This window comes from Astyanax mexicanus, chromosome 15 (assembly GCF_023375975.1).
Source record: "Astyanax mexicanus isolate ESR-SI-001 chromosome 15, AstMex3_surface, whole genome shotgun sequence".
NCBI lineage: Eukaryota > Metazoa > Chordata > Actinopteri > Characiformes > Acestrorhamphidae > Astyanax > Astyanax mexicanus.
In genome coordinates this window covers 26626933-26651511 of record NC_064422.1, presented here as the reverse complement: position 1 = coordinate 26651511, position 24579 = coordinate 26626933, and the positions used below count along the sequence as shown (strand labels likewise).

The 24579-nt window shown below is 37.1% G+C and overlaps 3 protein-coding genes and 1 non-coding gene across 4 annotated transcripts; 1 reads left to right on the top strand and 3 right to left on the bottom strand.

Annotated features, from left to right (window-relative positions):
* Positions 1 to 7895: 7895 nt before the first annotated feature.
* On the bottom strand, positions 7896 to 12451 carry LOC103024268 (solute carrier family 2, facilitated glucose transporter member 11). The gene is made up of 2 exons (XM_049465070.1): positions 8773 to 12451; positions 7896 to 8636 (listed from the first exon to the last, which is right to left on the bottom strand). Exon 1 carries the CDS (start codon positions 12253 to 12255, stop codon positions 10717 to 10719), a length of 1539 nt encoding a protein of 512 aa, XP_049321027.1. The 5' UTR covers positions 12256 to 12451; the 3' UTR covers positions 7896 to 8636; positions 8773 to 10716.
* Positions 12452 to 12676: 225 nt separating this feature from the next.
* On the bottom strand, positions 12677 to 12758 carry trnal-aag (transfer RNA leucine (anticodon AAG)). Its single transcript has one exon. It is a non-coding gene; the product is annotated as a tRNA-Leu (tRNA).
* A 1235-nt stretch (positions 12759 to 13993) lies between these two features.
* LOC103024569 (RNA-binding protein with serine-rich domain 1) lies at positions 13994 to 18535 on the top strand. The gene is made up of 7 exons (XM_007234088.4): positions 13994 to 14074; positions 15459 to 15608; positions 15738 to 15914; positions 16316 to 16418; positions 16547 to 16700; positions 16786 to 16927; positions 17753 to 18535. Coding segments are annotated over exons 1-7 (834 nt in total). The 5' UTR covers positions 13994 to 14072; the 3' UTR covers positions 17859 to 18535.
* A 957-nt stretch (positions 18536 to 19492) lies between these two features.
* LOC103023950 (cytochrome c oxidase assembly protein COX19) lies at positions 19493 to 21721 on the bottom strand. Its single transcript, XM_007234085.4, has 3 exons — positions 21556 to 21721; positions 21273 to 21384; positions 19493 to 19682 (listed from the first exon to the last, which is right to left on the bottom strand). The coding sequence occupies exons 1-3, from the start codon at positions 21635 to 21637 to the stop codon at positions 19592 to 19594; spliced, it is 285 nt and encodes a 94-aa protein (XP_007234147.1). The 5' UTR covers positions 21638 to 21721; the 3' UTR covers positions 19493 to 19591.
* Positions 21722 to 24579: the final 2858 nt, after the last annotated feature.

Here is a 24579-nt window from a genome sequence, read left to right as displayed (position 1 = left end):
TCAGAACGCAGAGTCCCACAAGTCTTGACCTTTTTCAGTATGAGTCTTGGCAAAAGCTAAACAGACATATTTGTGCTTTGGCTTCAGCAGTGGCTTCCTGCGTGGACGATAATCATGTATCCCACTTCTGTGCAGGATGTGTCTTGCTGTGTGTGATGAGACAGTCACTGCAGTTTGGCTTGCCACACTTTTTACCAGCTCTGAGACACGTGCATGGCAATTCTCCAGACTCTTCTCAGCAAACTTTAAGTTTAAAAGTTTTAGAGAGCTCAAAAATCCTCCTGTTAACGTATAAAGCCCTACACAGGCTCACTCCTGAGTATTTGTGAGACCTTATCTACTATTATGAACCACAACGATTACTTAGATCTCAGGGTGCTGGTTTCTTAGTAGTTCCCAGAATTCATAGGAGCTCTGCAGGAGGAAGAGATTTCTCTTATAAAGCTCCCCAACTCTGCTATAATCTCCCTGAATATGTTCGGGACTTAGACAGAGTCTCAATCTTTAAGTCTAGAGTAAAAACGTACTTGTTCAGTTTAACTTTTGGTAATTAATGTTTTCCCTTTAGATAAGGCTGCAGATCCAGGGGTTCATGGACACATGCTGGTGCTGTTGTTTGCCCACTGCACACAATCACTCAGGTTTGGACGGTGTGGGTGGACACCGGTGTTTTAGGGAGCCTCTGTGTCTATGTTACCTTCTGGCTCTTTCCCTTTAGTTTGGCTGTTCCGATCTGCCGTAGTCATTAGCCAAACTCTGATAATGTTTTATGTTCTCTGTTTTACATAAATTTAGTCAAAACTAATTTCACCTCTCTGCCTTTCTGAGATGCCCTGTTCCTGATGTTGCCCAGCCTGGCTCTCCATCTAAATAGTACCGATTACATTAGTTATAGCACCACATTATCTCTCTGTACTGTTGTTTTGTTCTCTTATGTTCTGCCTGTTTTTCTCTGTAAAGCTGCTTTGTGACAACTTCTGTTGTAAAAAGTACTTTTTTTGTGGGTTTTTTTTTTGTGATTTTTTTGTGTTACTATTGCGACTATGTTCTGATTTAATAAATGATGTGCTAGTCTTCTGGTACCTGGGACCTTTTAAATGCAATGAGAATTTGAAGTCTCAAGACTCAATGTTTTACCAGTGTGGTAACGGATTGGCACTAAAGCTACGGTAAAGTGAGCACGTTGGGTGTACTCCTGTACCTGTAGATAAGCTCTTAACCTAGATTTGTCTCTGACAGCCTCACAGCACCAGTGTAGCCACTTCACCGGAGCACCGAATCACACTATTTCCTACTGTCTGCCTCAGTGCTGCCCTAAACTCTCCACTTCCTGCCTGATTTGTTGCTGTCCTCCTCCGGATGCTTGTGTGGATTAAGTTCACAGCAGGATGAAACTGCCTAATTGTGCATGTGACTGTTTAGCCTGTACGAACTCTCTCCCAGTTTCATTCCCTCTCTTCCTCTACAGTAACACCGAGCATGTGTCCTGCACTAAATCACATTTTTATATCTCAAAATCGCTCTCACATTAGTAATAGTTCTACCAGAACTTACTTCATTTTACCATTAGTCTACTTTTTATCCAGTGTGGTGTTTTCTGGTGTTGAGCAGAGGAGAATATGACAATACACACTGAGAATAGCCCTGTACAATTACAATGAATTAAATTGATTTAAATGTATTTGTAACTTTCATGAGGGTGAACTAAACCAGGGTTGCTGGAATATTACAGTAAATAGGAAACCTAACATGTCATATTTTCAAAAAGAGATAAGTACATTTGTTTTAGAGATTTCTCAAGTACTCATTAAGCTTGTTTAAGCTTTTCTATAGATCCATTACCAATATACAATATTAATGTCCAACAAAACTGCACTCATAAAGGTATGAATATTTTTTATACTACAAAACATTTCTTAATATCTTATATTTCTAAAATCTGGAAAGTGTAAATAATGTGTTCCTGATTTACAATAAATATAGAAATAAAATAGGTTAATAACTGTAATCACTCATTTAATTACTCATTAGTCATTTTATTGTTTTATCATTCATTTTGCAGTGGTCTCTAGTATGACTAAGGCCCAATTCCATTGCACCCCTTGGCCCTACCACTTACTCTTACCCTTCTGTTTTGCACGCCAAGGGGTAGGGGTGTCCCGATTCTTGTTAGGCTGAAGGGGTAGGGAAAAGGGATGAGGCTTGATTGCCCTTCAAAGTGAGATTTTTTAGAGGCACACTTCAAACGAAGGGGTGTGAGAATCACTGGTAAGATGGCAGAACAAAGTGATACTTAGCGCTATTTTACCATAGTTTAATGTGTAATTTCAATATTTCATGGTCAAATTCTTCATAACAAGCATAAAAAAAGATCGCTAGTAGTTTGTCTCAGTAGCTAGCGAGCTAGCTAACTTTCCTGTTCCACCTTAAATAGTGAAACAGATGGCAGAAGCTGCAGCATTTAAGGCAGAACAGAAAATTAAATCCATCTCCCTATCTCAGAGGAATTAAGGAATGGACAATAATAATTAGTTTCTACACAAGCTCCCCCCTTTCTGAAGACATACAATGCCTACAGTTAACTAGTTAACCAGCAGGTAGCTAGGTTACTGAACTTGTGCTTCTGAGTGCTCCTGAGGACGTATCGGGTGCGTGAAGGGTTGTCTCAAATTTTTAGGGGGAGGATTTCACCCCTTTCCCTTGTAACTCTGTTCCAAGAAGATAGTAGGCTAGGGTGAAATGGGATTGGGCCTAAGGCTAAAAAAGCTATATAGATATATATGTGATAATTTTGCTTGCTTGGGCATAAAAGTGTCTTTGCCTTTTTTCTAAAAAAACATTAGAAGAAGATGAATTAAGTCCTAATTGGATTTTATATTTCTCACACACTGGCAGGTCATAACCATAACAGTAATTTTAACACTCATATCATAATAATCCACTTCACTTTGTCCTAAAAATGACGGAGTGGGAAATTGGATCGTCGCCCAATGACTCATCTTTTGGATCTTTTTTCTACGTCTGGACAACAGATAAGCAACGGGAAGCTTTCAGCCCACGTTCTCCCAACTGTTGAACATAACTGGGAGTACACTTCTTAAAGAATGTTCACAGTGAAAACTGTCTAAACCAAGTCTAGGGGCAGCTCTGGATTACTCTGTGGATTACTTTACTGTTTCCAGTGTTTGGACTCCTGTGTCCAGGTCTTACCGTAAATCCCTGTTATTGTAATGACTTAAGCTGCCAGCCGTTAAATTTCTGGACAGTTCAGCAGGTCAGGCCAAACTGTGATTCATATTTTCCAGTCTGTTCTTGCCTCAGAGGGATTACTGGTGTGAGAATCTAAGCAGTGGTTCATGCCTCGTCCACAAAATCGAATTCCAAATTGTGCAGAAAGCATTCCTGGAAGAAGTATCCTTCATTAAAATGCCTTTAGCAGGGTTGGTGGAGCATGGCACTTCTCACTGACGCTTATTTTACAGCTCGCTGCTGAAAGTTCTTACGAGAAAGTGGCATGAGGCTCATGAGATGATGTAATGAGGTTACCAAGTATGAGTCAGTGCCGTAGTGCAGCCCAGTTTTGCTCTCGTCTAGTTAGTTTTGAGTCCACAGGGCCCACAGCGGTTTCATATCAAACAGCCTTCTCATTTACACGTCATACAAACCCGTTTCATTTACAGCATTTCTTGTGGATGGACCGCTGGAGTTATAATATGCCTGAAGATGCTCGAAAATTACTCCTATCACACAGTGTCAGGCCACCTCGTTCTGCTTCTGGTGTCATGTTGCCCTCCTTGCATATGCTGTATCTCTCTGTACCTCTCTGCCTCGTGACAGCTATAGCCTCTCTCTAGTGTTTCTCTTGCTCTGTGTATAGTGTGGCATCATCAACTGTGAATTTTACTTTTACTTCATATTTTGCATGACCGGGGAGGCCCTGACATTATTGATCATCGTTTGATGAGTTGACAGATGAATTAGATCAAAGTGAATCTGTAGTCCATCATTTTACATATGTATAACAGTTGTTTGTAATTTGATTATTTAATATCAAGATGTTTCATCTTTTCTGCATACGGCATGCTTAATTTATTTTTATAAACTGCATAATATCACTACATTAACTGGATTTTTCCAACCTCTGCCCTGGCGCATAAAATGGTCGTGTTTACAGCTCTTTGACTCTACAGCACATACATTTCTTTACTACTAATAGCCTGAAATGACACCTGGTGACACCTGCTCAGTCGCGTGTCACTACTTATAAGAACCTCTTTGAGTGTTTTAGTAGCATCAGTCTGACTGTAAAGAACTGACTGTATTTTCACATCAAACAGTCTTCTCACTTACACATCATACAAACCTGTTTCATTTCTAGCATTTTTTCTCCTGGATGGACCAGTGGAGTTTTGATATGTCTGAAGATGCTGGAAAATTACTCCTATCACACAGTGTCAGGCCACCTCATTCTCCTTCTGGTGTCATGTTGCCCTCCTTTCATACACTGTATCTCTCTGTATACATCTACTGTATGACAAGGGAAGCACTGACATTAACATCTTTTGAAAATTTTTTGATGAGTTGACAGATAAATTAGATCAAAGCGAATATGTAGTCCATCATTTTACATATGTATAACAGTTTGTAATTAATTTGATGTCAAGATGCTTAAACATTTCTGCATGCTTCAAATTCTTTGTATTCTTTATTAAATGCATAATCTCAGTACATTAACTTGATTTCTCCAAATTCTGCCCTGACGCATGATGCGGCCGTGTTTAAGGCTCTTTGACTCTATAGCACATACAGTACATTTATTTACTATTAACAGCCTGAAATGGTACGACCTGCTCAGTCGCTTGTCACTGGTTGTAGCGCTTCAGTAGTATCAGTCTGACTGTAAAGAACTGACTCTGAAACACAGTGTAAAAAGCAGTAGTCCCTAAGATCTGTAAAAGTGCATTAGAATGCAGCTTAATGTAAAACTAAATATGCCCAAAAATAAAAAGTTAAAGTTAAACATTAGAAAGAAATTTAATACAGACTAAATAAATAAAAAGTAAGAGGATAGACCAATGTTATTACTATTGTGTCATTTTACAATGTAGACAAAACAAAATTACAAGAAGAAGAAGAAGAAGAAGAAGAAGAAGAAGAAGAAGAAGAAGAAGAAGAAGAAGAGAAATCCACCTGAAAACAACATAATTCTTTGCTTCACAAGCACTATAATTCACATTTACAAATGAGGGCAAAAGTAACTGAATTCAGATCACACACTCAAATCCTAATAATATAAAAGCAATATACATAAGTATTCCCTTACTATACATCTTAATTGGGAGTCATTTAAAGCAGTGTTTCTCAATCCTGGTACTGGAGGCACCCTGCTCTGCACAAATATTGGATTCCCTGCTTTAACACATCCACTGGAACTCTGGAGGGATTGTTAATGAGCTGATCAGTTGATTGAGGTGTGATGCAGAAGGGAAAGTAATAAATGAGCAGGGCATGGTGCCACAAGGTGCAGGGTTAGGGGTTAACTGTCAGATTTAACTGATTTAAAAGGAAAAAACACTTTTTTTATCTTGTTATTTTCACTCCGGCTATCATCTTACCAGTTGCCCACATAAATGCTGTGCTGCATCAGATACTTGTGTGGATTAAATTCACAGCAGGATGAAGGTGCATAAATGTTCATGTAACACTTTAGCTTGTATGGATTAGTTTTAACCCCTCTTCCTCTACAGTAACACTGATCTCATGTCCTGCACTCTCACTCACATTCTTATTTTACACTTTATCTGGCCATCATTCCTTTTTCTTCTTTTGTCTTGCTTTCTTCTACAATTGCTTCTTTTGTTTCCAGGTGTCACCCAGAGGAGGATGAGTTCCCATTTGAGTCCTAGTTTCTGGCACACACTGTGTGATGACAGACTGTTCTTAAGCTCAAGTGGATTGTAGCTGACTGAACTTTAGAATTGGTTTGAGGTTTTGCAGTGTGAAATGGTAAGTGAAGCACAATTAACTGCTCAAACAAGGATAGATGTGGCATTTCATTTTAAATAAAATGAAAAGCGGGCTAAGCACTACCACTATGATCGAGAGATCAGCGGTTCGAATCCTGTTTATCCTGTTTACCGGAGCCCCAAGAGCACAATTGGCTAGGAGGTGCCAATGTATGACAACATAGTAACAGTTAAGACAATTGTGTTATTACCATGTTAAACCTGTCTATAATTCACAGAGCGAGTTGGAAACTCTATGCACTTTGTCAAAATGTATTATATGTACGGCACCATTTTGTGCTGTATTCTTGTGATAGAGGCTGCATTTCACATGCAGTGGGTGTGCCTACATCAGAACATGTCAGTCAGACTAGCTTCTTTCACACAGCGTGAGCACAAAAATCGCAGGCTTTGTCTGTACACGATGAACGATTTAGTGTGTGTGTGTGTGTGTGTGTGTGTGTTATAATCCAAGAACAAAATTTTACAAAAATGCCTGGATTTAAGGTTTCTTCCTCTTTTCTGAGGATGTTTTTCTTCCCTTGTTACAATTGGCTTGCTCAAAAAAGCTACAGAAATAAATGTAAATTTAATTGATTATAGCAAACATATTCATGGCCATTTTGCAATCAGACTGTTTGCTATACCATTAAGACCAATATACTGTTTATAAGTCACCTCTGTTCTAACGTGCCAAGAAAATAGTCCAGGCTGAAACACTGCTTATAACTTCAGTGGGTGGGGCATCACTGCAGTTGGCTAACGATACAGACGCCTTTTTTTAACACATAAACATCACATTTAAAAAAGTAAATGTTAAAAAAAGAGTTTTAAAAGAAAAAAAACATTTTAATGAACCAGGTTGCAAGTGTGTTTTGTAAAAGTCTGTTTTTAAGTAGTTGTGTGGTTAGTTTTGGTGCAATCATAAAATAACTACAGGACCCTGAGAGTAACTACAATTTGGATTACAGAAAACCCAGTAGAAACAAGAAGAATTGTATGAATGGGTAATAATATGATGTATAAACTAGCAGGTACCAGGGTGTCTGCTTCCAATATCTAGTATTTTATATACTGCTTTTGTTGGGGTTACTGCCTCTACTGTCAGGGCAATACTTTCTATTAGATTTGGAGCTCTGTTGTGAGCATTTGGTTTCAGCAGCAATTTAGACAAAGCAGTTCCACTGCTCTATAGCTCACTGCTGGGCCATTGCTATACCCCTCTAGTTTATGCTGAGGCATTAGGATTGGTACTTAATGTGCCCCAGAGAATACTATTCTATTGGCAATACCTCTGTACAGGAAGTAGTCAAGCTGGGTGTGTGCATTTGCACATACAACTCTCAAAAAAAATAATGAGTTTCTTTGATTTTACCAAATTGAAAACCTCTGGAACATAATCAAGAGGAAGATGGATGATCACAAGCCATCAAACCAAGCTGAACTGCTTGAATTTTTGCACCAGGAGTGGCATAAAGTTATCCAAAATCAGTGTGTAAGACTGGTGGAGGAGAATATGTCAAGATGCATGAAAACTGTTAATAAAAAACAGGACTACTCCACCAAATATGGATTTCCGAACTCTTTAAACTTTATAAATATGAACTTGTTTTTCTTAGCATTATTTGAGGTCTGAAAGCTTTGTATCATTTTTTGTTATTTCAGCTATTTCTCATTTTCTGCAAATACAATGCTCTAAATGAAGATATAAGGACAGTTTATGTGACAGGAATTAATCCCAATAGATTATATATTCCCTTCAACTGAAATTATTTATTCAAAATGCTGTGTAGTCCAAGATTAGGCTTAATCCCTGTCTGGGAAACTGCACCATAGTGTATGTTAAAAGGAAGAGCAACTTAACACTGTGGTTTAGAACACCATTAAAGCTTTATTGGCTTTATACTTTTATAATTGAATAATTTTAGTGTAAATATATGCTTTTGTATACAGAGAACAGGATGGAAATTTACATATTACATACAAGATGCAAGAGGAGCAGCAGAACAGGCTTTATCATCAGGTTGGAAGAGGAAGAGCAGAACAGGCTGTATAATTGGAGCTTCTGGTCGACCCTTGGTAGCTCCTGCTATCACGTCATCTGCTGGCAGTGAACTGGCATGCTGAGGGTGACCCTGTTCACATGAGACTACAGTGATCATATGCACTGGTAAAGTGCTCAGGAGATTACAAGCATGGTAAAGAGTTTATTTAGGACACAATGCCACCTACTGGACAAAAACATAACAGTACATGAGATTGAATTGTATATCTTTGGTAGTTTGATAGTAACACTGCCAGAGAAATGGTCCAGATTCCCACACAGTTTGATAGAATGATTTTCCTGCTCGAGAACACACATCAGATCATTTTGAGGTATGGCTGGGATGCAGGAGCTGGGAACGTGTGCTGGACTTTGGCCCTTAGTTCCCCATCCATTGGTACATCTTCAGTACCTTTAGGCTAGTAGGGAACATAGCTGTATCATATATTTTGGGTCAATATCAGTATAACGAGCATTTATATATTAACATTTCATTTAAACAATGTGCAATGATAACTTTTTTCAAGATTTACTGCATTATTATATCACTATTTAATACATTATTATAAATATAGTGTAGAGAAATGCTAAGCTTCACTTTAAAGTACATTTTGCACATTTTATACAGTTTTCTTAATCAAGTTATATAATTATTTTAATAAACGCCACTTTCAGAAAGTAACCTTTGACATCAGTGATATCGCAACCTTCAGACAGTTTTACCATTTTCAAGGGAAAAATGACAAATTTTCACACAAGAAGACAATTTTCGTACAGATTTCTCACCCTATAATGGAAAGCATCATGACAGGGTGGGAAATTTGTGCGAAAATTGTCTTTTTGTGCGAAAATTTGTCATTGTGACAAATGCATGCAAGTGAAAACATAAATTAATTAAGCTGTAAAAATATGATTTCTGTTCCGTTCCGTTCCGTTCTGTTTTTGGGGCAAAAATGCACATTATTTTGATAATGACCCCTTTGTGGACGCTTTTACACTTTCACACACTATGTCTGGAGTACCTTTTTCTCTGACAGTGTAGAGGTACAGTCTGAAATGATTGTGTTCATGATACAATACAGTAAAAACTGAAGCATTCACAATATACACAGGAAAGCACACTTCAGAAAATTATAGTGGTTTGTTTTAACACAGACGAGTTCTATACTAAAATACAGACAACAACAATCCAGTGCAGTTAGTTTTACAATAAATAATAACCTGTATTGCCTGAATAGTTATAGGTGCAATAGGCTTAAAGGCACTGCTCTCATGCCAGTGACCTGATCCAGGAAGATGCCCATCGCAGTGAAAACAGCAGAGGAAAAAGACACAGCACCTCTTAAGGCTGAAATACATAGACTGGACCTTCATGCTAGTCCCTTCATTAACTCCACCAAGCAGACACACACATTCAGTTCAAGTGTTTCCAGCACATCCAAATCTCTTTTCATCATTACTGAAAGCATTCCCACATACAGGAGCTCAGGCTGAGTAGCCAGCAGATCTACTTAAGGTGCATTCATGTACATATCTGTTCCAGCAGGATTGTCACAAGATTATCTGAACAGAGTCTAAGAATATAAATAGCATAATATATATATATAGAGATCTGTCCCTTTTAAGTGCAACAAAATATAAAATTGCAAGTCTTACATATTACATCCTGTTTATGCATAAATAAAACATGCCTCTAAAACTATGTAAGGCTATACTTACAGTAGTGCTGGTTTACTAAAAGTAGCACCAACAAACTTACTTATATTGTTGCTGCTAGGCAACATGTATCTCCATTTTTTACTTCAGCAAATAATTTAATTTTGAGATCTGTTCTTTTTTTAATGATAAACAGACCAATAAATATGCTCGTGAATAAATTAGAATTAAACTAACGTTTTTGGTTTGCTTTTTTTTTTTCGGTTGGTGGTAGTCATATGCAAAAGTTTGTGTACCCTGGTCCCATTACATGTATTACTGATTTTGCATCTAAAAATATATATGTACAAATTCTCTGCACAATTTTATGCATGCTTATTTCTAATTTGGATCATTTAACATGGGGGAGGGGGCAAAATGTGACAATGGTTAATGCAGATCGAATGATTGCCATGAGGACACTACTTGGAACAATCTATATCTAGGTTCCAGATTAAACAGTTCATTATCATTTTCTTATCATATTGCAAAGTTATAAAAGTCAAGGTTAAACTTGGTTTTCTGTATAGAAATAGTTCTTATTTCACTATCTTTTATGCTATAATTTGTCTGGAAAGTACGGTTAAATTAAACATAATATTTTTTTTTATAGTAGTTTTATCATTAAACAAGTAACATAATGTCTTGTAAAACATGCAGAAATATGTCATACCTCTCTTTGCTTCCTCAAAAGTATTTTCACACAAAACTGACAAAACGTGTAATATGAAAAAGGATGTCTAAACTTTTACATATGACTTTATATACTTACAGCTGCCTGATGTCATCCAGCATAATTTCTAGGTGTCAGTAAGATGGAAATACCACAAAAAATATTTTTTTTGTGGTATTTCCATCCACCAATTTCCCTGTTTTAATTTCAGAAATACTGGCAACAATATGATATTTCAGTCCCAGGTAAGTACGTGTTGGACACTAATGTGTAAAAAACACACATTTTTGTCTCTTTGGTCAAATTGTCTCAGTCTCCACATGTTCCAACTTCAGGTCATTGATGTGTTGCGTCTCCTGTACTGGTAAATGGTTCTGTGTTGTTTTGGATAAGCCGTTTATACTGCGCTCATCAAATTCTGCAGTAATTTCAGCCAGAGTCTTCCCTTTGGTCTCAGGCAGGGCAAACTTGATAAAGATGGCAGAGACCACACAGACCACACAGAAGGGCACAAAGCAGAACTGACCCAGACCGTTGACCACAAAGGGAAAGCTCATTCCCACCAGGAAGAGGTTGATCCACATCATGGAGCCTGCGATCATGTACGCAGCAGGTCGTGACTTCTGGTCAAAGATTTCGGTGGGCAGTATTCCAGTCACTCCAGCAGGACCCATGCCAAAGCTAAGGATGTAGGCGAAGACGCACGCCATGCTGAGGTAGGGCATGCCGGCCACTTTGCCCTGAAGAGAAAGGGCCACGGTGAAGACCACTGCCCAGACAGCCATGAACACATAGCCACCTATGAGAAGCAGGCGGCGGCCTAGTCGCTCAACCAGGAGGTTGGACACTATGGATGCCGTGAATTCACAAGCACCTGTGCCGATAGTAGCATACTGGATCTTGTTCATTGGGATCCCTGCCTGCTGAAAGATGTAAGAAGCGTAGAAGTAGATGGAATCATTCCCACAGAGCATCATGGCAGAACTGGCCGTCATTACAATGCACAGCTGTCGCCGAAGGCTTCGGTCAGTCAACAGTTCCCAGAGCGTCTTGGCACGAGCCTGTCCAGCTGCTTTCTGCTCCTCCAGGATCTCTTCCATCTCAGCATCAGAAACAGTACAGCCTCGCAGGCGAGTAAGAGCGTGGCTACAGGCCTCCCTGTCCCCCCTGTCGATAAGCAGGTATCGGGGGCTTTCTGGAAACCAAGGCAGAGTGAGCAGTTGAAGCATCCCAGGAACAGCATTGCTGGCTAGAAGATAGGGCCAGAGGGCCTCACTTCCTAGAAGCTCTGTCAAGCCAGTAACCTGACCCAGGAAGATGCCCATCGCAGTGAAAACAGCAGAGGAAAAGGCCACAGCACCTCTTAAGGCCTTGGGAGCGCTCTCCCCAAAATACATAGGCTGAACATTCATGCTAATCCCTGCATTAACTCCAACAAGCAGACGAGCAGGGATCAACATTTCAAATGACTTTGCTGAGCGACTGCTTAAGGCCATGGATGCGCTAATCAAAAGGAAGCAGTTATTCATCAGCAGGGTCTGCTTCCTTCCAAATCTAATAGCCATTGGCCCGGCCAGCAGCGATCCCAACAGTCCACCAAGCGAGAACGCAGAAACGATGAAGGTCCATATCAGGATGATCTGGTTGGCCTCCAGAGCTGTACCCCACCTTTCAACACAGGTGTCATTGATGAACTTCTGGATGTAGGTAGTGGGAGCATTGATGATGGCGAGGTTGTAGCCATACTGAAGAGTCCCTCCAATAGCAGCAGAGCACACAGTCAGCACCAGAGTTAAAGAACAGCCCTTGCTGTCCTGTCCCTCACTAGTTCTACTCATCTTTCCTTATGTATCCTGAGTTTAAACTGCATTACAGAGCTGGCAGTGGCTTAAATACTTAAAAACACACAGCGTGCCATGCTGACACATACTGACAATGGTGCCCTATAGCGACCTGTAGGTCAGAATGAATCAGAATGACTGGCTGCACAGGGCAAAGACCGGCACTGGCAGCTCACACGCTGTTAACAATCTTCCTGTAGTGCTGCGAAGCCAGACACAAGTACTGCCCTATGTGTTATTTTCAAAATAAAAGTCCCAACATTTATAAGAGTTTTTAGCACGTTTTGAACTTTCCTCGCTATACATGCATTTTTTAAATTGTAAGTCGTATAGGGCTGACGTTTCTAATCATATTTAGCCCTGAAATAGTTACATAATACCAGCGCAACTTGAAAACACACACACGTTCAAAACGTGTTGGCAGCGGTGGGATTCGAACCCACGCCCCCGAAGAGACTGGAGCCTTAATCCAGCGCCTTAGACCGCTCGGCCACGCTACCGGTAAAATCCTGTGCTTTTCTAATAGGATAATCTTTCAGAAAAAAACACAGCACTGCTAATGTTACAGATGATAGAAAGTAAATTTGTCCTAGACTTTTGTTTTTTCTTTATACTTTTTACAGCAGATTAACTTTTCTGGGGTAAAGAAGAAATCACATATTTAATATAACCTATTTGGGCTAATCTTGCACATCTAACGTGATTGTATTGTTGTCATGGAATTAACTTTTAGTGTAAATCAATATAAAAAGATAAAAAAAACTTTAATTTGTAATTAGCATGCCCTCCACCAGTCTTTCACACTGCTTTTGGGTAAACTTATTCCTCAACTGTTGCAAACATTCAAGCAGTTCAGCTTTGTTTTATGGCTTGTGACAATCTTCCTCTTGATTATTGAAAACTTTTGTTTTGACCATTTTCCATTTCTGCACATAAAGGCTCTAAACGACAATATTTTTATTTGGAATTTGGAAGAAATGTCAGTATTTTTAGAGTAAAACAAAAATGTTAACTTAACTCAAACAAATACCTATTGATATTAAAATCAGAGAAACGGATCATTAAGCAGTGGTTCCTTATTTTTTGGGAGCTGTATGTGGTACTGAAACATTTGATCAGCAGCAGAAGACTGTAAATATTTTAGGTTAAAATCCTGATGTAACGTTACACATCAATAATTTCAAACCTTGGATTTTATTTTTTGTTTCTATAAATAACATAAAGCTTTTAAATTGTTGAAATAGTTGGAACATACCTGTAGAAGCAGAAAATACACTTGAGTTTTAATGAGTTTCATCTCCAGCACTAACCCAGCACTTATATACTCTGTAAGTTAAGGCCAAATGAACAAACATATTAACACACTGTCCTGAAATTACACAATGCAACAAAAAGCAATACATTTTTTGCGTGCCTTTTTTGCTATCAACAAGTATCGTTAGGAAATAAAAAAATCCAACAACTCTAGATAAAATACACAGTACAGAAAGTATTCATAGTACTTGCTGTTTAAAATACCCTTTTTGCTAAATTTATATTTTTGCTTATTTTGTATAATACAGTAATAAAGTAAACAGCTGATATTAATTGATTAATTAATATATATATATATATATATATATATATATATATATATATATATATATATATATATATATATATATATATATATATATATATATATATATTAAACACGTGAAAATCAGGGGACTTTTATCTTTGGGGACCGATACCTCTTCTGCCATGACGTAGGTTGGGGGGGCCGTGTTGTGATACGTCATGTAAAGTGCGACGAGCGATAAAAACGGGTAAAAATGTAAGCGCTTATTAAATCTGCCGTAATCCTCAGAACCGCGCGGTTGTGCGGGTATAAACAGTGTGAACCGGTTTAGTTTTATACTCCGGGTTTTACTGCAGTCGGATAGTTAGTGATAATAAACCGGAATTTTTCGGGAAGCTGTGTGTCAAACACTCCCGTCTCACTAACTGCGTGTTTGGAGTAGATGCGCGGCTGGTTAACTAGCTGTATTTATATTGTTTTTAGGTCATCGTGTTTAAATTGGGCACTGTGTTACAGGTTTAGAGTATAGTCAGTGTAGTTAAATAGCTGTATGTAGTAGTGCTATTTGTGATGCTTCTATAATAATTTACTGGATTCCCTCCTAGAGTATTCCGGTTTTACAGTGAAATTCTGTATATTCTGGTCAATTACAAGTAGAAAATCTATTAATGTTTCCGATTAAACAGCAGTTTTTTTGCTTATCCTCCCCTACTTTTAGTCATAGCCTTATGTTACCCTGGCATTTGCTTTGTTTTTTTTTAAACACCCTGATGTTCTCTTTAGTAAAGATACACAACGAGAACTATTTAAAATAACTAGAAGTATAAATGTTGATATTGAAAGTACTCTTAGTAGGGGTGGGCAATATGGCTCTAAAATAATATCACGATATTTCATGGTATTTTCACGATAACAATACTTTTGGTGATATGACAAAACACTGAATTAGAAAAAAATATTTAGAATTTTATTATTGCATGCAATATTATATGGCTATCTGAGATATTTAAAAAAAAAAGAATTTTATGAGATTGGTAACAGAAGTCAATGATTCAGAATGTCATGATACTAGCAATGCACTTTAAATATCTCCATATATCCAGGATTAAAGTTATAAAATCTGTCTATATTAGATATATAATGGGAAATGAGAAATGTGTGAATTTTTCCTTTGCTAAAAACGGCAAAAAAGTAGTACTTAGGGGTGGGTCATATGGCACGATATTTCAGAGTATAATATCGTTCACGGTATTTAAAATGTTAAATTTTTGACAATACGATATGGCACACCCCTAACTCTTAGTATGAATTAATCATATGATTATATAAATGCATCTAGGTGAATATAGATCAGACAGATTAGGTGACTAGGTAATAGTATAAATGTACTCAAAATTGTATTGACCCTCATCCATTTAAGCTTTGTGTTATTTCTTTTTTACTGGAGTTCACTTTGAGAAGGCTGTTCCAAAAGCTTGATACTATCCTTACTGTTACTGTTACTGCGGTTCCTCCAAATAATTATTACTTCTTTGGTTTGTCTAATATATAACAAATCATTTGTTTGTGCATGAACAGATGGAGCTGTATTGGCAGCTGAATTTTAATTGAACTCTCTCAATATGTCCTTCTGTTACAGGGCTCCATCTCCAACCAAGAGAAAGGACCGCTCTGAGGAAAAACCAAAAGAACGAGGGAAGGACAAAGCAGGAGTTAAAGAGAATGCTGAAAAGGAGAGGGGCAGAGAGAAGGCCCGCAAACGACGGAACGCATCTAGTGGCAGCAGTAGGTGGGTTATCTGCTCATATTTCTTAGTTTGCTATGGATTGTTAGAAATTGATGTCAAAGACTTTGACAGTAGCTTCAACACTTTTTTACCATAAATTTTCATGCCTTTTTTCTACTGTTTTGTTACTAGCTCCAGCTCCAGCAGCAGTTCTGGTTCCAGCTCTGGCTCATCGAGTGGCTCCAGTTCATCCTCTGCTTCCAGCCGCTCTGGCTCCTCCAGCTCACGCTCCTCTAGTTCCTCAAGCTCATCTGGCTCTCCCAGTCCCAGCCGGCGTCGACATGACAACCGGCGACACTCCCGATCTAAGTATGTTATGATTTCTTTTTATATTAAAATCACTTTGATCTTTTACTCTTGCAACCTGAGGTAAACAGAGTCTGATTATTTTGTATATATGCTACAGGCAAGGGTAGGATATTAATTGCAACATTGTGTTATACAGCACATCTGGCAGAAAACATCTGTACTTATTCAGCTTTCATTTTTATTTGACATATACTTGTACATTATTATATTTTAAAAGAACCCTCAGGCAAAGCTTGTTAACACCCACACTGCCATGCTTTAAAGTTCATTTAGTTAATTAAAAGGATAATGGATAATTAAGTTGACCTGGTGGTCTATTACGTTATTGTTACTTCATTTAATTGTCTAATTCCGATGTTTTTACATGCGGGGTCACAATCTTTATTATAAATCTTTAATAGATCCAAGTCTGTTAAGAAGGATGACAAGGATCGTCGCAGGAGGAGCCCGAGTCCACGTCCCACTAAGGTTTACTTGGGACGTCTGACCAGAAACGTCATTAAAGTAAGTAAAAGCTTGTCTGGTCTGTGTAATTCTGAACTCTGATCTGAATTCTGATCTTTTGGCCTAAAGGTTCTTTTATGAAGAGATTATAACCAGAGCTGATTTATTGCTAATGTTTTCTAATGAAGGAACACATTCAAGAGATCTTCTCAACCTACGGAAAGATCAAGATGATTGATATGCCAGTGGACCGATTGCACCCTCACCTCTCTAAGGGCTATGCTTATGTGGAGTTTGAAACTGCGGATGAAGCAGAAAAGGCTCTCAGACACATGGATGGAGGTTGATAGACACTAAAATCATTTTATCTGATCTTAATGAACCTCTGGCAGAGAGAACAAGATTATATATTGAATTGTGTACACAGGTCAAATCGATGGGCAAGAGATCACTGCTACAGCTGTTCTGACCCCAAGGGTGCGCCCTGCCCCCCGCAGACTCACGCCTCCACGCAGGATGCCACCCCCACCGCCCATGTGGCGACGAACTCCTCCCCGAATGAGGCGCAGGTAAGAAAGGCACCTAATGTACTAGCACTGGTTGTGTAACTTAGAATTTCTCGTGCACAGATGAATGATTTGTAAGTTAAAGATGGCAAGGATATGTATGAATTACACATTTATACTGTGTGTATATATATATACACATATATATATACATATATATAGTGTTAAAAGGCATGCCATATTTGTGTTCTGATAGATCGTACCACAGCCTTAACCTAAGGCTGTTATCAAACAGTGAAGCTTTGTGCAAACTCTCTAAACAGTTAGTCTTTAGTTGGCAACCTCTGGGCACGGTCCTTGGGTAAGGCACAATACCCAAGAAGACATCATCAAACTAATATAACACAAGCCACAAAAAGTACAGAATTAAAATGGAATGATGTAAATAAAACTAGGGGCGAACCAGAGTCAATTACATCATGGAGCAGAAAACAAACAAAAAAAAAAAAAGGATTTGCAGATGGCCTTGGAAGATTACTGAATTTGATGTAATAAATAGTATACCCTACAGATGTTTTTGTCCAGAGGCCCAGGACTTATCAATTTACTTACCATACAGATGCTATTAGCAGCCACATGTTTCCTCCTGTGTATGGGTTACATAAGTTTATGGGAATTTTTTAATGGAAACTACAAGTCTACCCTGTGGTTTACACTCGTTGCATTAATTGGTCTGTCGGCTTAAAAATTAGCTCATGGTGTTTGAGTGTCCCCTGCCATATATAAAAGCCTTAAAGAAAACAGCCTTCTTTCTAATATCCCAAAAATAGCATTTTGTTGATTAATTCAGATTGTTTTAATTTCTTTTTTCAACACTTTCTGTTGTAGATCACGATCTCCGCGAAGGCGTTCTCCACCGCGCCGCAGGTCCAGATCCAGGTCACCAGGGCGCCGTCGCCATCGCTCCCGCTCCAGCTCAAACTCCTCACGATAGAGGGCAGCACGTCTCTCCCCCTTCTGATAAGCGACTCTGCCATAATTTCAAATGAAGAGTCCTCTTGGTGGTTTTTGGACACTGTGCCATATTTGTTCCTAAATAATGCTGTCTCCTTATAGTCACCCATTTATTGTAAATATTTTAAATTATTTGAAATGTTAAAGTTTGCATTGTAAATATTTGGTGACTGTTGGATGGTAACTGAAGTATTGTTTCAAACGATGTGTTTGAAGTATAGACATGACCTATAGTCAGTGATTCATTTTATCCTGACAGTTTTTTTTTGTTACATTATTTTAAGTGTCAGAATTCTTTGTTGTGCTTACTGTGAAAACGGTACATTGAATATTGAAACCGGCCTAGACGATTAGTTTGAGAATAGAGTTTTGTTTCTTTGTTGCAGCTCTGGAAGTCCACATAATTAAACTTTGCATAATTAATGTGTATAATCACCCTTTGATTTGATCACTAAATGATACCAGACAAAATATTCAGCATTTTTTCAGCCTTTCTATGTAGCAGTTCATACATTTCATTAACCTGACTTTGATTTTTTGCTGATTTACAGATTAACAGTAACAGTAATGATTAACTGAGTCGCTGTATCTCACCATAAATACTGTGAAATATTCTTGTAAATGGAATAAGCATAATAAAGAAATTCCATTTTAAAATTTCCCATTTTCAGTGTTTTTGTGATGCATACTAAAATAAAGTACAGCACATAAATGATCAGAAAAGAGGAATGAATACTGGGCTTGGGGCTGATTGGGGAAGTAAATCAGTAGTTTCCACTGTTTTCCAGAGAACAAAAACATTTTGTTAAAAAAATAATAATACCAATAAATAGATATTGACATTAGGTGAAAACTGTTAGTTTGATATATTGTATCAGTGTATAACTTTCAGACAACCTTCATTGTGTTTTCTTAAAATACATGACATGATGTATCATAATATAACACGATAGACAGCAGTGAGTTTCTACCTCGGTAGTATATTAGTATGTACAACAGTAACTTTGATATGTGGAACTAAGATTGGACAATAAATAATTATTTATATATTCCAATCTATTTCACACAATCAGTACAAATGTATTGCTCCTGCTTTAAGATTACTATCAGTTAAAAAGATTTAGTTCTAAAGAAAATAATGCATGCATTGTTTTTTTTATGGAAATGGTTTGGCTTGACAAAAGGAGGGCACTCAACTTAGTACAGTCTTGTGCAAATTATGCTGTTGAAATATATAATTTATATTAAAGAGGCATGATGATATTGTTTCATCTTGACAAACATTATCCAGAGCAGTTTACCGAGTCAGTCAAATACTAAAGTATGGAACTGTTATGATTATTAATAAAACAAACATTAAACATAATGCATGCTGCGTTTTAAATACTAATATGTATATATTTTTCATCATATAGTATATAGTAATTTTCTCATATCTCACTAATCACATTGAGATATTTAGTCATATTGCCCAGCCTGATGTGGAATCCTATAGGAAGCAATACTTATAGGGTAAAGAAAATATGCTGGAATTACATTTTTTTAGATCTAGATTGTCTTTTGCAGATGCATATGTATCCATGGAAATATAAAAACAAACACAGGATGACAATATTATATCAAACACTTTTATATGTACATCATTTACATAAAGTTTACAATTTAAATAACCTAATGCAGTGGAAAGACAATGATCTTTTTAATTAGCTTTTTCTAAGGGTTTGCTTCCTTGTTTTGTGCCTGGGGCTGGTCCATCAAATCCTTGAAGCCCAGCTTTTCCAAAGGCTCCTTGGCCATCAGCTGCCTGAAGAAAGAGGGGAACACAGTGCTGTAAAATTGTAGATGAGTAGGGCTGCAACAACTAATTGAATGAATTGGTCAAAAGCGATTATTAAAATAGTTGGGCTGTAAAATAATACTTGACATAATTGACAACGTCAACTGTAAAAACCTGTGGACGCGTTAATGTGTGATGGAGCGAGAGAAAGAGAAGGGAGAAAAAAGAGAGAGAAAGGAAAACACACAGTGAGAGAGTGACAACTCCTGAGCATCCTGATTGGCCTCTCCTCATACTTAGCTGGCCAATGAGGTTTCAGTGTGGGTGGGACTTGAGAGGGCATAAGAGAGTGGAAGAGAAAGACGCGCATACAGTGGAATAGCAGCCCTGTGTCTATAAACACAAACTCATTAAACTTTACAATATAAACTCTACAGTCTGTCTGTCTGTCTTTACAGTTTAAACACGGACTTCTATATTACCTGTGGTGAGTTAAGTTACTGCAGAGAGCTGCTGAGGTCAGTTTAAAAATAATTCACTCCTTCATTAACATTACTAACATTAGTTAAAATAACCATAGCTGGATAAGTGTTACGGAGTCACTGCTGTACTCTGTACACTCTATTTAAATTAGGGTATATGTTATAGTTATGCTACAGACTTCAATAAAATCATCATTTCAGGAAGGTATCTCATAGGAAAAACATTTAGGAAAAAAATACATACAAGTATCCTACAATCTCCTGAAAATATCATCCAGTCTATGTGAATGTTTTCTATATTTTATCATTTTTGGTTTAATATAGATAGGTCAAACTATCCAAATGTACTGTAAAATTGGTCTTGGCTTAATCTTTAGCTATCTTCACCAGTAGGAAGTACCAGTGGAGGGCGTGACAAAAAATAATAGTGACTGATCGACTAATTGAACAAATAATCAGCAGATTAGTCAACTACTAAAATTAGTCATTAGTTGCAGCCCTAGTTGGGTCTAAATCATTATACACATAGGTACTGTTGGTAATTCCTAATGTATAGCAGTTAAGCACTATTAAGATGGAATCACGCTGGACTTATGGGTGAAGAAGATTTACGGTAAATTCGTAATTAACCTCAGAACAGGCCAGCAGTTGTCAGTATTACACACCTAAATCTTGAAGATTTCTATTCAAGCATTACATAAACAGGTTTTAATGTTTGATAATAAACGTTACTACCATGTTACTTTTAAAAATGTAAGTAAATCTGCAACTTTCAAAATCATAACATTGCATGAAAGGGTTCAAGATTCACAGCCATGTGTATAATTATGTACACTGTTATTATTAACTAATAATAATAATAATTATAATTATTATTATTATTATTATTATTATTATTATTATTATTATTAAATCAATGTAACTGTCAGATTAATTATGTTAAAACTAATATGTTTAATAATCTTAGGCTTTTTGTTCCTTATTTGTAAAAACAATTCGATAGCAATAATCGATTAATCGGAAAACTATCAATAGGTTAATCAACTAACTAAATAATCATTAGTTGCAGCCCTATAGATGAATGTTTTTTTCTTTTTTTTTTCCATTGAACATCTGTCCAGCCACCTTCACTCACCTCTCCATTCTACACTCCAGGTACTCTTTAGACTGAATGCGACACAGCGAGTTGTCGAAGTTGTTGTCGCTGAGGCAGCGCATGAACTTCTCTTTAAACGATTTACAATCACCTGCAGACACAACGATAACACGCGTTAATTTCAGGAGAATATGAACATTAATGTAACTGATAAATGCTGTTTCTGCGCAGCGCTGACAGCGTTTATCAGAACACAGCTAGTGCTGATGTTACTAACAAACAGTGAGCTGAAGCTGAATCTGAAGCAGAAGCAGGTCATTACCGAAATGATCTAAGGGGAAAGAGCCTTTATCAGGCGGCCGAGGTTTAAAAGTCTTGTTTCCAAAGTTCATCGCCGTCGACATGACTGCTGTATTTGAGGTTTGTGACCTAGCTTGCTAGCTAATGAGCTAACCTAACTTTGTGAAGCTAGCCACTGCCGGTCTCCCAGACTTCAAAATAAAAGTCCACTCCGCCAGCACGTGGGTTTCTCAAAACCCATACACGATTGTTGGGGCTATGATAAGTAATATGTAGAAAACAACAGCCTAGAACAGGGGTGGGCAATTAATTTTCACAAGGGGACACATGAGAAATGGGAACGGTTTTAGAGGGCCAGACTAAAACACTTAGCTCGGTTCTGCCCAATACATATATACTGTAAGCTTATACAACATTCATAATAAACCATTTTATATAAAAACATTAAACGAAACATTACTATGATACAATATTAATTATTAAATAAACATGTGATGGTTCAGTTTAGAAAACTGTAAACATTTTGCATTGTTTTGACTAACACCACAACCTGTCATAAAGTAGCATGACCAGCATCGCTTTAACTTAATAAAGAACAGTAAAGGAGACATTTCAGTGATGCGGTGGAAATGTTGAGCACGTAATTATATTTAATGAACATTTATGAATAAAAAAATGTAGACGTGCAACATTAACAGAGTTTACTCTCAGCTACAAAACTTTATACAAAAACAAGATTTTTTTCCAAAAGACAAGCATCACTTAACCTTACACAAGAAAATGCAATAAATTCATTTGTAGGTTTGGTCTACCTCAGTTTTTTGTGTGTGAGAGAAATCTAGCCTGTTTGGGGCTTGGAAAAGTGCATTAATGTGTGATATATGATAACCCTTTGATTTTCATGTTTTATAGAATTCCAAACTCTTGTCTTATTTTTCAGTATTAATACTGGAAACGAACATAACGAATGCAATTAACAGTGTTCTTCAAAACTTTTGTGCTATCATATGATTACAATTAGCTTATTTTATAGCACTTCAAACATTTCTAAAATGGTACACTATTTTAAAGATGCAGTAATATTTCTGGTGTATATTTGTTGATCATACCTGGTAAATCATGTTTATTCAGCTGTAAAAATATTTTCTGTTCTATTTTCAGTCTCTGCACGAGAAGCGCAAGCCTCTGCTCCTCCGGCTCCGCTGTGCACGCGGCTGGCGTAATACACCGTTTAGAGGCGCATCTTTGCTGCTCACGCGACAGAGCGTTTAAGTGCAGATGGCGTGAGCGCGGTGCTCAGAGATACCTTGAATCTTTGAGCTTTCTCAAACATCTAAATGAAGTGCACTGACCGGGCAGACGCAAATAAAAAGAAAAAACATAAACAAACGTGTTGGCTAAAAAATAAAAGTTGTGTAGATTTATTTCGTACATCTATCTCAGTGTAACAGGTGGATCTCACGCGGGCCGGTCAGAGGGCCAGTTGTGGCCCGCAGGCCGTACAATACCCAGGTCTGGCCTAGAGGCTTTTCAATAGAAAATTGTTATAGACAGAAATTTCGTCTCTTCTATCCTTCACCTCACAAAAATATATTGATGCACGACAAAGGAACAGTGGGACAATTTGGGAGGCAACAATCATACATTTTGTTGGTGTGTTTATAGTCTAAGGAAAAAATAATATTTTCATACGTATTATGTGTAATTTATTCGCCAAAAATATGGATGTATAAAACACAATTTTTAACCTGAAGTTTTATTGTATTTTTTTCCACAAACTTTTTTTGTTGTTTTTTTTAACTGTTGCCTTTCTGCACACAAATAATACCTGAAATTATTAAATACAACTAATTATTTAAAAAAAGTTTCTCTTTGGTATAAAATATTACGTTTTTAAAAACAATCCTGTGTGGTTGAGGCTGTATAATTATATAGTATAATAAAACAATAAATAATAATAATAATTCAGACCCACACTTTACAAGAACAATTGCATAATATAAACATATACATTGCAATACATAAATTTATAATAAAGATAAATAAAAGACTAGTCCCATATATAAAGATTCGTCCCAAATTTCTTCTTACAAAGTCTACTCCATGGACATGAATACATATTAATGTGGTGACATAGTACAGGACTAAAAATGAATGAGTTTTTAGCATAGAATTATAAAAATAGCTAAATCGTGGCTATGCTAATAGCATGAGGAAACTGAGCACATTCTAGTGATTTTCAGAAAATTTGTTTAATTTTAAAAATAAACAAAAAATATCTAAGAATTAATTTAGGTAACAGGACAGAGCTCCCCAGGCATAGGTACAATAAGATCAAATATACAGAAAAACTAATGAGGGAACTTAATGTCCTTCTTCTCATGATCTTCAGAAGAACCAACTGTTGTAGATGTGACTTGTAGAATTTTCCAGATGGTGGGGAAAAACGTGTTACGGTAACAGGAATGAGTGAAACCCCAGGGACACCAATAAAATGTGTATTTTAACTTAAATATTATGTATTTATTAGGAAAAAAATATTTGGAGTCCCACAACAATGCAAAAACAAATTACATCTCTGTAGGATTTTATTAATTCTAGGTAGTTTTTATTAATGTTTTAATTACATATCTTACCTTTGCAATTAGGACAATGTACACGACACAATGCTTGTACATAATAAAATGTATTTGAAATTTACTTTGTGCACATTTATACATGGCACCATTTTTACCATTTTAAATGTATAGGATACTTGTGTTATTATATGTTTATGAAATAAAACTGAAATATGTTTCAGGCCTAGCGCACAGCTCATACTTCTGAGATGTAAAATTCCTACTTATATAAAAGTTATATAAGTTAATATAATCCCTCAGTAGCTCTATGGAACTAAAGTGAACATCTAGCGATCAATCTAGTAACAGCCTCCCTGCATAAAGATGCAGCGGTGTTTAGACCGGAGTCAGGACTCCGGGAGTTCGGGGGAGTTTTGCGCTTCTACAGCGCTGTAGAGAGATGTATTAATCTCAGATAAGCACATATA

Bases quoted from the DNA above. Each gene is read 5' to 3' on its own strand.
- LOC103024268 (XM_049465070.1), bottom strand. From the start codon at position 12,255: ATGAGTAGAACTAGTGAGGGACAGGACAGCAAGGGCTGTTCTTTAACT.
- LOC103024569 (XM_007234088.4), top strand. The intron at 15,915-16,315 runs GTATGTTATGAT...AATCTTTAATAG, and splicing joins CGGCGACACTCCCGATCTAA to ATCCAAGTCTGTTAAGAAGG. The intron at 16,701-16,785 runs GTTGATAGACAC...TTGTGTACACAG, and splicing joins TCTCAGACACATGGATGGAG to GTCAAATCGATGGGCAAGAG.
- LOC103023950 (XM_007234085.4), bottom strand. From the start codon at position 21,637: ATGTCGACGGCGATGAACTTTGGAAACAAGACTTTTAAACCTCGGCCG. The intron at 21,385-21,555 runs GTAATGACCTGC...TTGTGTCTGCAG, and splicing joins TTTCCCCTTAGATCATTTCG to GTGATTGTAAATCGTTTAAA. The intron at 19,683-21,272 runs GTGAGTGAAGGT...CTCTTTCTTCAG, and splicing joins CTGGAGTGTAGAATGGAGAG to GCAGCTGATGGCCAAGGAGC.